The sequence below is a fragment of the Protopterus annectens genome, chromosome 12.part0 (assembly GCF_019279795.1).
Source record: "Protopterus annectens isolate FY-2018-M chromosome 12.part0, PAN1.0, whole genome shotgun sequence".
Lineage (NCBI taxonomy): Eukaryota > Metazoa > Chordata > Ceratodontiformes > Protopteridae > Protopterus > Protopterus annectens.
In genome coordinates, this window is record NC_056746.1 from 1,277,288,171 (window position 1) to 1,277,302,954 (window position 14,784).

Genomic DNA, 14,784 nt, shown 5'->3' on the forward strand with positions numbered 1-14,784 from the left:
AGCACACTTTTCCCACTGTCCTGATACTTGCATATATTAACTGTGAGATCACTGGACTTCAGAGGAGAGGAACAGTCTGAGGTACTGCACTATCACATTTAGCACACATTACACATTTCTGAGGATCACAGTTACTGTCCATGAACACTCACCTGACACCCACTCTGTTGGATGCTTTATATATGTTTAAAACTGTTAACTGTATTTTTGTGAGGATCAGAAATTCAGTCTAGGAAACCTTTGATGGTACGTAATTGTGACCAGCATTCTGACTTAATTACATAAGAACATGAATTTTGTAAGGTTCATTTCTTTACTACCTGCCCTTTGTCTCACGTATAGTACTTTGGGAGGGTCTATATTGCGTCATCAAAGTTTCAAAACTTCGAAACTGATATGACTGGCACCATATCATTGAAGTTTTGAAACACTGAACATTTTAACAGAAATCTCCGTAAGGGAAGATTTCCCTTTACTACACTTAGTGCAATCTCGGAGTTGGTATATTTAAGTAGCGTGGGGGGTGCAGGGGGGCTTGTCCCCCTGTTTGAAACATTTAGGTAAGTTATTTTCTTGTTTTTTCTTTTTTCTTTACATATTCAACGTTTCAAAACATTGATATGGTCTCGACTATATCAGATTCAATGTTTTGAAGCTTTGATTATGTGATATAGATGGCTTTGGAAGCAGTATTATTGACCATATGTCCTGTTGTATCAGACAAGTCTCATTTTGACGTTGTCAGTGTCTCAATATATTGAAGTTTGTTTTTTTTACAGATGCTATATGCTCTTGTGAGGTTGAGGGATGTTAAGAAAAGGTCAGTTTCATTTTTTTTCTTACAATCTTTCCCCTTTTTTCCAAATCTGTAAATTTCAAAGGGAAAATGTTTAGAGATTGTGAGTGTGGAAGCTGAGACCCGTCATCAATTGTGCTTTCATCCTAAAACAAATTTTTTTCTGTTTTTTTACAGAGTGATTTATGACATACTTTTATTCACCAAAAAAAAACTGGTGGTAGATTAGTGCTCAAAACCACTAATAAACAAAGTCAGCACTAAAAGTTGCGAGTCCGAAATGCTCTTTTATTAACATAGAATTACGTAAAAAATTGAGCGCTTTCGTCAATAAAACCTTGACTTCATCAGAATCAACCAGAAAGCCACAAACCACCTTCTTAAATACTATAAAATAACCAATAGGTTGCATTGTTGACTGTCATGGGGTTAATAGATCAATTAAACAATAAAAATGTTTTAAAGGAAAAGCTATTTTATAATATAACAGCGACATTTAAAAAATGCAATAACAAGTTGTTAAGAATTCCCAAACCAGTAGGGAAAATGTTATTGTCTAAAACACCTCTTTATATGTTAGCATTTCTCAATGGGTCGAAGCAATGCCACAGTAAATATTATTTTAAAAATACAAACTGTAATGCATATAAAATTACTAAATAGCTTCTGCTTTTTCCTTTAAAACAGGATAAATGCTCAAATAGCCATTTAAACCAGGGAGAAGGTTGGCAGCCAGCCTAAGCTACCACATAAGTTATTTTTTACATAAAAACATTTTGCCAATCCCCTCCTCTAACATCTTGCTTTACCCAGTCAAGTATTGCAAATTTATAACCTATGTGATTCTTACAAATAACACTGTGTTTATACAGTGCATTAGTTTCTCTTTTATTTTTAATGTCATACAGGTGTTCATACATTCTAGTTTTTAAAGTTCTTTCGGTTTTCCCAATATAGTATGAACTACATGTGTTGCACCTGGCTATGTACACTAGCCTACTGGTGCAACAGTTTCCTCCCCTAGGGTAAATAGTACTTTTCATTAAGTTGTTCAAATACATTACTGATTCTTGTAAAATGTAACTACAGTATTTACATCTACCAAAAGGTCTAGTACCCATAACAACTTTATTCTTATTTTTATGTGGAAATTCATTCTGTCCCTTCTCCAGAATTCTCTTAATGTTTAGTCCTATTTTGGTAGTAAAAAAAGGTTAGTCTCCCATCACTTTAAATATCTCATTGTCTACTTTAAAAATGCTCCAGTTTTTCTGTATTACTTTTTTTATTTGTTGACATAAGGGGCTATACTGTATAATACAAGTTTGTTCATAATTAATACTGTTCACTTTTCCAATTTCCCCCTCATGTCTTGAAACATTTTTCTTGTTTTTATCCAAACCTTTACCAAGAAGGGGTGTATATTGTTTCCCCCACTCGTCTAAAACTTCAATTAAAGTAGCTTCTACCAAACTTGCAGGGTAGCCTCTTTCCAAATACATGTTCTTGAGAAATGCAAATTCCAAAATGCAAAATACATAGAGCAAAGACAGAACCTCATCCTCATTCTGTAAAATAGCAGCTGACTGATGTCCTGTATCTCAGAAAGACACATCGTGGGCTCAGCCTGCCCAACATTCACTTGCTGACCTGGAGACAAGAGGAGAAAGCTATAACTAAGGTAAAGAAATGGCTTTCACCATTTTACCCCAGAACTTAACATATTATCCTGCAACCAAAGAGCAGTTTTTACAGGCATTTTGACCTTTTATCAGTCAAAAAAGACATATTGAGAGGTAGTTTGTAAAAACAGCAATGTCTGTTATTTCAGGGGAAAAAAGTAAGATCTGAAGTGGTTAACTTCATTTGGTCTGCAACCTGTGGGTATCGGATCCGACCTCGGATCCGAGCAGGCAGCTTTACCTAGCTAAATCCGAGCTCCTAGCTCCACCCCTTCCCATAATCCCCTGCAACACATCCTCCATCCCCAGATCTAGTTTGCCGCGGCTTACAGCAGCTTCTAGAGACAAGCTCTTGGCGTGGGTGAGAGATTTCAAGTTTATAAAAAACTTTAAAATTGCTTTTTTCTTAGGATTTTCTGTGTTGTATGTGCATGGTTTAGCCCCCTTTACCGTCTAGTATACTTAATTTAACTTTTTTTGGTAAATTCTCTTCAAATTTATTTTTCACCCTCCCCCTAGTGTGTGAGTGTGTAGTGCGATGGCTGAAGGGCCTAAAGACATTTTTTCTAAATGCACTGAGTGTGGTCATAAGCTGTCCCCAGCTGATGGCCACACTCAGTGCATTATTTGTATGGGGGTGGCCCATTTATCCACCAGCTGCCAGGTCTGTGCAGCTTTCAACCCCCGGGCCATCAGGGATAGGAGGAACAAGCTAATCCTGGCGGGATTGTTACCCCCGGATTATTCTTCCTCCTCTCCCTCTAAGGCACCGGTCGCGGCTTCGGCTTCTGTGCCTTCCGACCCCCTCCCTTGTTGGGGACTCAAACTCCCTCTGTTTCTCAAGGTGAGGGGGACTCTTCTTCCTCTTCTAAGGAGAAGAGGAGAGACAAGGACTGGCATAGGCACAAAAGATGGGCTGAGTCTCATCCCTCGGCCCCGCCAGCTAAGGTAGCTAGTCCCACTAAGAGGGTCTCTGGTTCTCCTCATTCTCGGCTCCGCTCTCCTTGCTTTTCCCTTGAGCCGGAAGAGGAGTACCGGTCTCCCTCGAGGTCCTCGAGGCGGCCCTCCAGGCCCGCCTTAGCAACCTCCTCCAGATCCACCAGAAGCTTGACCGATGCTGATTTGGACCAGATGATGCGTCATTTCTTGCAGGCTCAAATGCAGATGGGGTGCTCCAAGCCCCCCCCCCCTCTGGGGGGAAGCTCGGCCCCTTTCTTTACCCCGATCGCGCCTTCTCCGACCTGGTATCGGGTTTCAGAGTCTTCAGATCCATGCCGTTTCGGACCCAGGGATCCATCGGTGCCGACAGTCTTGGTTACTTTGACGCCGACTATGCCCTCAAATGTGTCAGATTCTAGCTCTCGGGGCAGAGCGCCGATCGTTGGATCCGTGGGGGGAACGGTGTCTTCGGCGCCGTTTAGGTCAGAGCACACTTCTGCTTTGGCTCCGACGCCGATCCCTGCATCGGCGCTGAGGGGGCTGCTCTCGTTGCCAGGGGAGAGTGGTTCACCCTCGGCGTTTGATGTAGTGGAGAGGGTGCTGTCGAGGACTTCCAGATCCCCGGTCCGGGATACGGATCCATCCGTCACCCCTGCGCATTTGGGCCTGTCCTCCGTCATCCGGCCACAGGGACAGCCTGCATCGGTGTTCCAGTTGGTTCCCTTAGAGGAACAGGACCCCGTGGGTGAGCCCTCCTCGGATAGCCCCACCGAGGAGGTTCCTCACAAACGGAAGTGCAAAAGGAGGCACCTGGACTCCCCTGAGTCCCTCACAGAGGACACAGATTTGGAGGAAGGGGAAGGTTCCCCAAGGTCACCCCCTGAGGATGTCTCCTTTGGAGACATCATGGAAATGTGAATCAGAGGAGGGTGGTCTGCCCAAAAACCTTCCTCGGATGAGTCTGTGTTTCTGGATGTGTTCGATGCAGGCCCATCTACTTCTTGGGTGTCCCCCCCGGCTGACTCCCCTGGTGGATTTAATTACCACCAGGGCTTGGAAGGAGCCGGACACCGTGGAGCCAATTCCCAGAAGGCCAGACAAGGTACTTAGTCCCCCTTCTGATAGGATGGCTTGGTCTAAAGGTTCTCCAGTGGATGCCATGGTGGTGGTGGCTGCCACCAAGAAGGAACTAGCGCAGGAGAGTTCCTTGGTCCACCCTCCAGATAAGGAATCTCGGACGTTGGACCGCATTGGGAAGCGGATGTTTGCTTCAGCTACCTTCTCTGTGAGGGCGCTGAACTATATGGCGCACGTTATCAGACTCCAGCGAGACTTGATTAAGGAATATGCTGGTGCCCCCCCGGAGTCCATGGCGGCCGAGGACAAATGCATCTTCTCGACTCACATGGCCACTCTGAAATCTATTACTAATACATCTATGTGGCTACTCTCCCATGCCATGGAGGGAGTGGCTAGAGCCAGCAGAGCAGGCATCGCTCTGTGGCGCCATGCCTGGCTCTGCCTTTTCGATTTTGCGGAACCCTTCAAGAAATCCTTCGCTAACGCACACTTTGACGGTTCTACTCTCTTTGGCAAGATCGTCCGCGACACGCTGGTCCAAAGTGAAAAGGATGGGAAGACGCTGTCTGCCGTCGGGATCCGCTTCTCTAATCCCCAACGGTCCTTCTCCAGGAACCAGAGGGGACAAAAGAAGAGATGGTTCCGGAAATCACAGCAGTCCCATCCCACTTCGGACCCCTCATCCTTCAGAGGCAAAGGAGGACAAGGTGGACGCCGGCCCAGAGGCAGAGGGGGGCCGAGGAACCTCGGGTCCCGAGAACCTTTCTCGGAGAGGCCCGCGCAACAGCCCCGAGGACTTACCCGGCTGTCCCTCTCTGGAGGCAGTCAGGGGGCGTCTGTCGGAGCACCTCCAAAATTGGGAGTCCATTACTACGGACCGGTGGGTGCTCCGAGTTATATCCAGAGGTTATTCCATTCCCTTTCTGAGTCTACCTCCTCCTATGAAACGCCTCTCCGATGTCCCACCCGATCAAAGGGAGGCGGCAGCTTCGGAAATTTCGAAGCTGTTAGTAAAAAGAGCCATCCAGCCCATTCCCGCAGGCCAGTCCAGATTGGGAAATTACTCCAGGTTCTTTTTAGTGCCAAAAAAGAGGGGGGAACTGAGGCCTATACTAGACCTCTCATCTCTAAACCTGTTCATTCCCAAGGAGAAATTCCAGATGGTCACCCTACTATCTGTTCTCCCCTTCCTCTGGGAGAACGACTGGATGTGCTCCATAGACCTCAAGGATGCATACTACCACATTCTAATGGATAGACGATCCAGGAGGTTCCTCCGCTTTCGGCTGCGAGCCGGTCATTTTCAGTTCAGGGCTCTTCCCACCTGAGACTTCAGGGCATTTGGGTCTTTCCGTACCTGGACGACTGGCTCCTCACCGCCTCCACCAGGCATCAGCTCTGCTGGGCCAGGGATTATACCCTGGCTGTTACTCAGCGTCTAGGTAGTACTGTGAACCTTCAAAAATCATTCCTTCATCCTGTGCAGGTTCTGGAATTCATAGGGGCCAAGATAGATAACGTCACTCCAAGGCCTTTCTAACAACAGACATATTGCGTAATTTGTCTCTTCATGTTTTGGCAATTCTCCAGCCCTCAGCCCCACCTGCGGAATTAGTCCTGAGAGCTTTGGGCTCCATGGTGGCAGCCATCGGTCTGTCACTTTTGCACGCCTGCGTATGAGAATCCTACAATGGACTCTTCAGGTCCAATAGTCACTGTTGCTGCACCTCTTGAGCACCCAGATTCCCCTGAGCAGGGTTTGCAAGGACTCCCTTCTCTGGTGGCTGCACTCTCAGGAGCTACGAGAGGGGAGGCCATTCATCATGCCTCCGCCCCAAGCCACGTTGACCACGGATGCTTCTCGCCTCGGGTGGGGGGGGGGGCATGCTATTGGCAGAACCGTCCAAGGCAAGTGGGCTCCCTCAGAGACCGTTCTGCATGTCAATGTCCTGGAGATGAGGGCCATGCTTTTGGCATTGCAAGCCCTACAAAACCTTCTTCCTCCGGGAACTATTGCAATTCAGTCCGACAACATGGCTGTAGTCTGGTACATCAACAAACAGGGAGGAACCAGATCTTATCCCCTTTGCCGAGAGGCCATAAGAGTTTGGGAATGGGCGATCTCCACCAACCACTTTCTGGTAGCAATGCACATTCCGGGCCGGACCATCATCCTAGCGGACAAGCTAAGTCGCCTGATCCTCACACCATACGAGTGGTCTCTAAACCCGTTGGTAGCGAAACAGATATTTCTCAAATGGGGTCTACCTTGCTGCAATCTTTTTGCTTCCCTGGCAAACACAAAATGCAACGAATATTTCGCTCTAATTCCCCCAATAGGAGAGAGCCCCAGAGAGGCTCTGGTTCATGCTTGGCCCCCCAGTCTCCTTTATGCTTATCCCCCGCTTCCGCTCATGACGAGGTTCCTGAAGAAAGCCCATCGGTTGGGGAGCAAGATAATCCTCATAGCCCCATTCTGGCCTCACCAGATCTGGTTCCCTTACCTGCGGTCTCACAGTGTAGTTCCTTCTCGGATCTTAGATCCCATCCCGGATCTAATTTCTCACCCTGCAGGATTACAACCCCCAAACCTGGGCGACCTCAAGTTCACGGCTTGGTTGATCCAGTTCCGCTGATAGCAAGGACTCCCGGTATCTCGTCACCAGTGAAAGCCATTCTGGTAGCAGCACACAAACCTTCTACCAGAAGGATCTATGGTAGTAAATGGAAACGTTTTTCCATCTGGGCCAAAGACAGGGGCTTGGATCCCTTTACTATCCCTATTCCGACGATTCTTGAATTTCTGTCCCATATCTTTCATCAGGGAGCCAGTGCATCTAAGGTTAAAGTACAGTTGGCAGCCATCTCTCACTTTCATGTGGGGGATGAGGTAGGATCACTGGCTTCTACCAGAATTTGCAAGACCTTTTTAAAAGGCGCTTTCCTGTTAAAACCACCAGTTAAGTCTGCGGTTCCACTATGGGACTTAATACTGGTCCTGCAGGCTTTGACGGGCCCTCCTTTCGAACCGGCCGCGTCAGCTCAGTTGAAATTTTTATCTTGGAAAACAGCCTTCCTGGTTGCAATAACTTCGGCCAGGAGAGTGTCTGAGCTTCAAGCCCTCTGTATGAAACTCCCTTATCTAATTTTTCATAAGGACAGAGTTTCTCTCAGGACTATTCCTTCTTTCCTCCCTAAAGTAGCCTCTGATATTAATCAGTCTATTAATCTGCCAGTGTTCTTTCCCAATTTCCAGAACAAAGGGGAATACACACTGCACAAATTGGATGTGCATAGACAACTGCGTTTTTATCTGCACAGGACAGCAACTAACCGCAAGTCTGATCAATTGTTTGTGTCCTTTGCCAAGTTTTCTTTAGGCAAACCTATTACCAAAGTGACATTAGCTAACTGGATTTCACAATGCATCATTCAAGCCTATTTAGCTTTGAACAAACAGGTTCCTTTGGGAATCCATGCGCATTCAACCCGATCCATAGCTACCTCTGCTGCGTTCTGGTCTAGAGTCTCTATAGACAACATATGTTCAGCAGCTACTTGGTCCTCCTGTCATACATTCATTTCCCATTATAAATTGGATTTGATTTCCAGGAGTAGGGCTTCCTTTGGCTCCGCGGTGCTCCGGAATATTCTTCCTTGAGGGCCGCCCAAGGTTTCTAGGTAGCTGGGGACTCTGTCCCACAGGTTGCAGACCAAATGAAGTTAACCACTTCAGATAAAAAAGTTATGTACTCACCATAACGTTCCATCTGAGTGGGTGACTTCATTTGTCTGCAACCGACCCCCCCCCTCCATTCCCCCTAACCAGTTTTGTGCTTCTTAACTAGGAGAGGATTGTCCATTCTGTTAGGCAGTAGGTTACTGGCCTCTTTCGAGGGTCTTGTGGAGTCCCTATAGGCAAACTTGATCTGAGGATGGGGGATGTGTTGCAGGGGATTGTGGGTAGGGGGAGGAGCTAGGAGCTCGGATCTTTAGCTAGGTAAAGCTGCCAGCTCGGATCCGAGGTCGGATCCGATACCCACAGGTTGCAGACAAATGAAGTTACCCACTCAGATGGAACGTTATGGTGAGTACTTAACTTCTTTTTTCTTCTTTGTACCACATTCATATTTGTCAAGAGTGGTGTGTAACAGCTGGAAATATGCCAGATTTGCAGAACACCGTGCACAGCAGGTACTAGAACTGATTTCCCAAGATTAAACAACAGAATTTTATACAAAGCTATGGCCACTTGGTGGTGCTTATATCTCACACTGCCAGTTTATTTTTCTTTAGTTTTAGTTGCAGATAAGAGTAACTTTTAAGATGTAGAGAAACGGTTTAATCTAAGAAAGTTATCATCTCTAAAACACAAGGAAAGAAGATGCCAATTCTAAATTCTAAACATTATTTATTTATTTATTTATTTATTTTGCATTTGGTTACTGGGAAGGTCTGTCTGGACACAAGTCCTTTTTCAGCGGAGGCCTGGGGAGAAAAGCTCCATATTTATGACACAATACATTTGACAAGGAGTTTAACAAATTCATTTACACATTGCTAAATACGGTGTAATACAAGTTATAAGGTCTCTGAAGTCACATCATTATGTACAATTAATAACATCATATATAGAGAAATTGTCTGTAACATAACAGCATCAATTAAAAGCAGGACATTTAGAGATAGAGTAACTGTTTGAAGTCTTGTTAGAATAGCCAAACACTTATAGTGAAGGTTCATATGAAAGTAGTTATAATAGATAGTATGAAAGATAGGAATAGAGTTTTAAAGGAGAGTAGGGTGTTGTAGTCTGGACTGATACAGAGCCATGTTCCTGCCAGGAATGTCTGTAGTGATCTTTTGAAGTGTACTAAGGAGTTATTTGATGTTATGTCGATGGGTAGAATATTCCATTTTTTTGGCACTGTAATAAGAGAGGAGGGATGCCTCTGCTGTATTGTTGATGTTTGTTACTTTGAGAACGGGTTTATTTGATCACAGTACCCTGTTGTTAGTAGAGTTTGTAGTGATGGAGTTTTATCTGGGTGGTAGAGAATTTTGTGGGCTAATGTAAGTTGGTTCTATAGGAGGAGGTGGGGAAGTTCCAGCCATTTGAGCTACTTTAGGGCTTGGCAGTAGTGAGTTCTGTAGGGTGTATCAGTGGCTAACTTAACAGTTTTGTTGTAGCACGACTCTAGTTTTTTTTATATCTGACTTTGAGATTTATTAGGATTGGAGAGGCATAGAGGACAGTTGAGATAAGGTGTGTACATGCTAATGTGGCCTTAGTGTCTGTGCAAAAACGTTTGTTTCTATACAGAATACCCAATTTTTTTGTGAACTTTCTTTACAGTCAAGGAGATGTGGTCATCAAATTTCATGTTACAGTCAATTTGCACTCCAATAGTTTGGTGTTTGTAACAGGGGAGATAGTAGTGTTGTTGTGGGATATGATATTAAATGAGGGGATGTCTGTAGTGTGTCTAGATGGGTGGAAGATCATGAGTTGTGTTTTTTTAGGGTTCAGTATTAGTTGCAAGTCTGTAAGCCATTTCTGAACAGATAGAAGGGAGTCTTGGGTTAATGACTGAAGTTCCTGGAGTGAAGGTGCAGCACACATTAATGTGGATTCATCCACATATTGGATGATTGAGGCATGTTGTGTAGAAGTATGAAGGTTATTTGAAAAAATGGAGAACGGTAAGGGACCAAGGAATTAGCCTAGAGAAACCCCAAGTGAGACAGGGAGTAGAGGAGAGAGCTCCTTTTGCCATTGAACTGCCTGCTGAGGGTCTGTTAAGTAGCTGTGAAACCAACTTACGGTGTTATTACTAAGATTTATTACTAAGATTTAGTTCTGAAAGAGCAGTAATATATTTGCTATGATTTTCCATATCAAAGGCTTTGGAAAGGTCTAAGAAAATTGTGAATACATATTGCCTGTTATATTTGTATGGTTATTTACTGTATGGGTGAGTGACATAAGAGCAGTGGTGGTGCTATGAGAAGGTCGGAACCCATGTTGTGTATCTGTCAGAAGTTTGTGTGTATTGAGGTAGCCCATGATTTGTGTGTGTGTATATACACGTCTCTAAAATTTTGCATAGAGGAGAAAGTATAACAATAGGGCCATAGTTAGTAATTTCTTTAGAATTATCACCCTTATGAAGTGGAATAACGTGGGAGATTTTCCAGATCTCTGGGACTAGGTTTTCAGATGTGGACCAGTTAATGAGGGTAGCAGGATTACGCCAGCAGCAATTTTTAGAAATTCTGAAGAAGCTTATCTGTGACTAAAGTGGGTTTTATTTTTTAGCAGTTTTTAATGGTATCTATGAAGACAGGTTGTAAGTTAAAGGCATTTTCATTATTTGAAACAGTAGATGATACGGTAGATGTTGAGGAGATATAAGAATTAGATACTGCTAGGATGGAATCTGTGAAAAATGTATTGAATTGGGTGGCTATGTTTTCATAAGTATTTGTAGTGGTTGGTGAGGGGATAGTAGATTTACCTGGAAGGAGAATGTTATTAATGGCTGACCAGAACTTGTGAGAGTTATATTGGTATTTAGTTTGTATAGTATAGTATAGTATAGTATAGTATAGTAGTAGTTTATTTTATTTTGCTTCACCATTTTTTGGATTTGTTTCTTAGTTATAGGTACATTAGCTTTGATGCATGGAATCTAGTTTTTTGCCATGTCTAGTTTCCAAGAGGGATCTAGTCTCTTTAGTCAACCAAGAAACATATTTGGATTTGAATCTGATGGTTCTGGGGGTGCACAGGAGTCGAGCATGTTTAGAAAGGTGGAATTGAAGTGTTTAATAGCATCCTCAAGGCTGAGTAGCTTGAGAGGCCTCCAGTTACATTTTTCCAGAGGTGTTTAAAAGTTAGCGGTATCAAGGTTTCTTTTATGTCTTATTAACTTGTATGTGGTGGGTTTGGCCAGAGCTAAGTATTGTCTTATCAAGAAAGTTAGTAGGTGGTCAGTCAGGCTGTTTGGAAGGCAACCAGAGTGATAAGTTTGGGATGATCTATTTATCAAAATCCAGTCAAGGATTGACTGTTGATTGATTTATCTGTTCTTGTGGGTGATTTAATGGTTTGAGAGAACTTGTGGAGGTTGATATAATTTGTGGGATTCCCTGAATTACACATTTGCCAGTCTATGTTAGAGTCCTCCATAATGATAGTTTCATGAAGCATTATCTTGGGTCGATATCAGAACATCGAAGTTTTAAAACTAGGGAACGAATTTGTTTGGCCGGTTCTGTGGCTTCGCTATTTCCAGCGCTGTGGTGGAGATTTACGGGTCGGGTTCAGGTAAGTGTGCGATTGTGTGGTTAGGATTAGGGTGTGAGTTAGGTGAGTTAGGGTTAGGGCGCGGGTTAGGTGAGTGTGCATTAGTGACGGACCTTAGGGTTTGGTTTAAGGTAAGTGGATAGATAGTGTATGTATAGTTTAGTGTAGGGTTAGTTTTAGGATTATAAGTGTATGTGTGTGTATTGATGTTTTTTAGGTGTGCTTGTGTTGTGTGTATGTGTTTCGGAATAGCAAATTTTTTCCCAAGGAAAGAATTCAGTGTTCTGAATGTTCGATATTATGTGGTTTAGATATTTTAGGTTAGATGAACTAGCATTCGCTATTTTCATCTTACGATAATGTGATATAAACGCATTATCTCAGAGGCCCAGTTGAGTAAGCTCTCAAGGCTTGTTATGTTATTAGCAGTGGTATGTAACTTCCAGTTATGTTAATGACTTTTTGGAGTTAATTTTTAGTCTAGAAATAAGTTCAGTATTGCCTAAGGTTGGGTAGGGGAGATCTAATATTTTAACTCTGAGGTGATTTTTAAATAATATTGCAACACCACCACCCTTTTTTGGTTTTGCGGTTATTATGTAGTATATTATAGTCTGGTGCTAGGATTTTGTTGTTAGTGATTTCAGGTTTTAGCCATGTTTCTGTTAGTTGAACTATATCCAGAGAATATATTGAGAGAGTAGCATGAAATTCATGTATTTTTTTCTGATGCTTTGAATATTAATGTTAAGTAGTACCACATCTGGGTATTGTGAAAATGGCATTAGAGTGGTTTTGGGTAAGTATGGTGTTATTAGAAATGCATGGTCCAGGATTGGGGTGTATATCTTCACTAAGAGACAACCTGGCTATTATTTGTGCAAGGTTTTTATGAATTTGGTAAAATACTTGTCAAATCTTGTGGGTAATTTAGTGGGTTGATTGGAGGGATTTGCTAGGTAGTGAGGTATGATGAGAGCGTAGTATATGAGTGATAGATGATGATAAATCTAAATGATGTAGTTTTCTCAGTAGGAATAGTGGTGGTGGTTTGATGTGGAATTGGGTGAATGAGGTGAACATGATATGTGGTAATGTGAGTGAATGATGCTAGAATTGCAATTTGTAGTTTGAGCATGATGTTATGATATGGGTGTAAGGAAAGAAGAGAAGATGGGTTAAGTATGTATTATATGGTTTCAAGGTATAGAGTCTTAGTAGTGGAGGCACTAGTAGGGATGTGCTATCTGTTGTGATAATGTGTGAAATGTAAGGTCTGTTGCTGTATAGATGTGGAAATATGTTAGTTGAAAATGACACAATGTATGGTTAGAGATGGAGAGAGGAACTGTTTGAGTTTATTGGAAGTGGTAAGCTTGGCTGCGGTTTTCTTTAGAGAAGTGGATGGAGTATGGTAAATAGTTGAGTAGTAGTATAGAAGGACTATGAAGTATTGTGAACAAGTTAAGAGGGAAGGAAGGAGTAAATGAGTTCTAGTTTAGTTGTAGAGAGGAGGGATTAATTATTACTGAGAAAAGGTTATGACTAGGCATGGGAGGAAATTGTAATTGGTCAGGTGTTGGAGTGGGAGTGGTTAGTGTGTATAAATCTAGAATAAATGGGGGTGGGTGGGAATGGGGGTAGGATAGGGGAGCAGAGAGATCCTGAACTTAGATAAAATACTTTAACAAAGAAGGTTTATACATTAGTCTTAAAGTATTTTGCTTTTAGGAAAGAAATGTGGATCAGTTTATAGCTACTTTGAGCACCTCTACAAACTTAGGCATTGAGATAGAAAGAGAAAGCAAAAAGTAGCACCTGAGACATTTGCCAATGCATGTGTTTTATACACTCATTGAAACACTGGGTACAGTGTGCAACTTAACATTTGCCGTATATAAACAGTAGATTTACACATATTCCTTACATAATGTTATGTACAATCCTACTATAACCACAAAGGTTAACGCTGAAAATAGTCTCAAAAGTACTTTCTTATATATGTACATTAAAAATATAAATCCAAACATCCTTAACATGTAAAGCATCATTATTAATTTTACTCATTTACCATAATAAAATCAGACTTTTAGGCAATTGGCTCCTTGGTGGTGCTGTATTTACTAAGAGTGGTTTCAGCCCTTGTGTAGGATATAGAAAGTGTGGGGGGATTTAAAAACTTGACAGCTGAGCAGTTAAACAAAAATTCATTTTAGATATATGACAGTTTTATCCCTCTGTGAACAAATTTGATTTACCTTGCAGGTTTGCTCTGCATTACAGTATAAGTGCACTTTTCATTTTAAAGTAGGCTGTGGAGTGTGTTATCTTACATATTAGCTATCTAGCGTAATGTTGTCTTCTAACATTTTTGTGTAGTTATTTTCTCCATTGATGTAGCAGGTGCAAACTTATCTGTCCAGTTTATTCTTTTTCTAGTACTAGAGAAACAGTTGATGGAAATAAACACAAAAGTAGATAAAGCCAAGGAAGAGGCCCATAGTCTCAGGGTGTACAAGGACACAGAGTACCCAATAAAAGCGCTAAGAATCTCAGAGCTGCAGCGAGAAACACTGAAGCTCAATGAAATGCAACAGGTAACTTAGTTTCCTTTCTATTCATTTCATTCAGTCAGTTAAATTTTAAAATGTATCTAGATCTCATTGACATCTATAATTATGCAGTGTGTGAGATTCACATTTTAGTCTTCAGTAGCTCGACTGTTACATAATTCCGGGATCTGATGTTGTCTTTAATGTTCAGCTTCAGCCTATGGGTTATTGGATCCAACTTGGATCTAACGCCAGTCATTTCAGAGTCTTCAGCCTGAGAGCCCCACAGCCTCTACCCATAATATTTTGCTCTCCTGTTTTCTTCTCAGATCTCGTTTGCTGCCATCAAGATTCAATTGTGGTCCTTTGAGTGTCACTATTTGTATGTTTTTTGTGATAGCAGTAGCCTGTTTTGTGTATTATCTC

At 42.6% G+C, this 14,784-nt stretch overlaps 1 protein-coding gene across 6 annotated transcripts in view; it reads left to right on the plus strand.

The window, feature by feature from the left end:
• Positions 1-14,784, plus strand: part of CCHR12.PART0H20orf96 (chromosome chr12.part0 C20orf96 homolog) — a 599,743-nt gene that overhangs the window by 301,636 nt on the left and 283,323 nt on the right. For all 6 annotated transcript variants that reach the window (XM_044090313.1, XM_044090315.1, XM_044090317.1 and 3 more), the window contains one exon: positions 14,246-14,403. In XM_044090313.1, the coding sequence (XP_043946248.1) occupies positions 14,246-14,403 (158 nt within the window). The remainder of the gene's footprint in view (positions 1-14,245; positions 14,404-14,784) is intronic.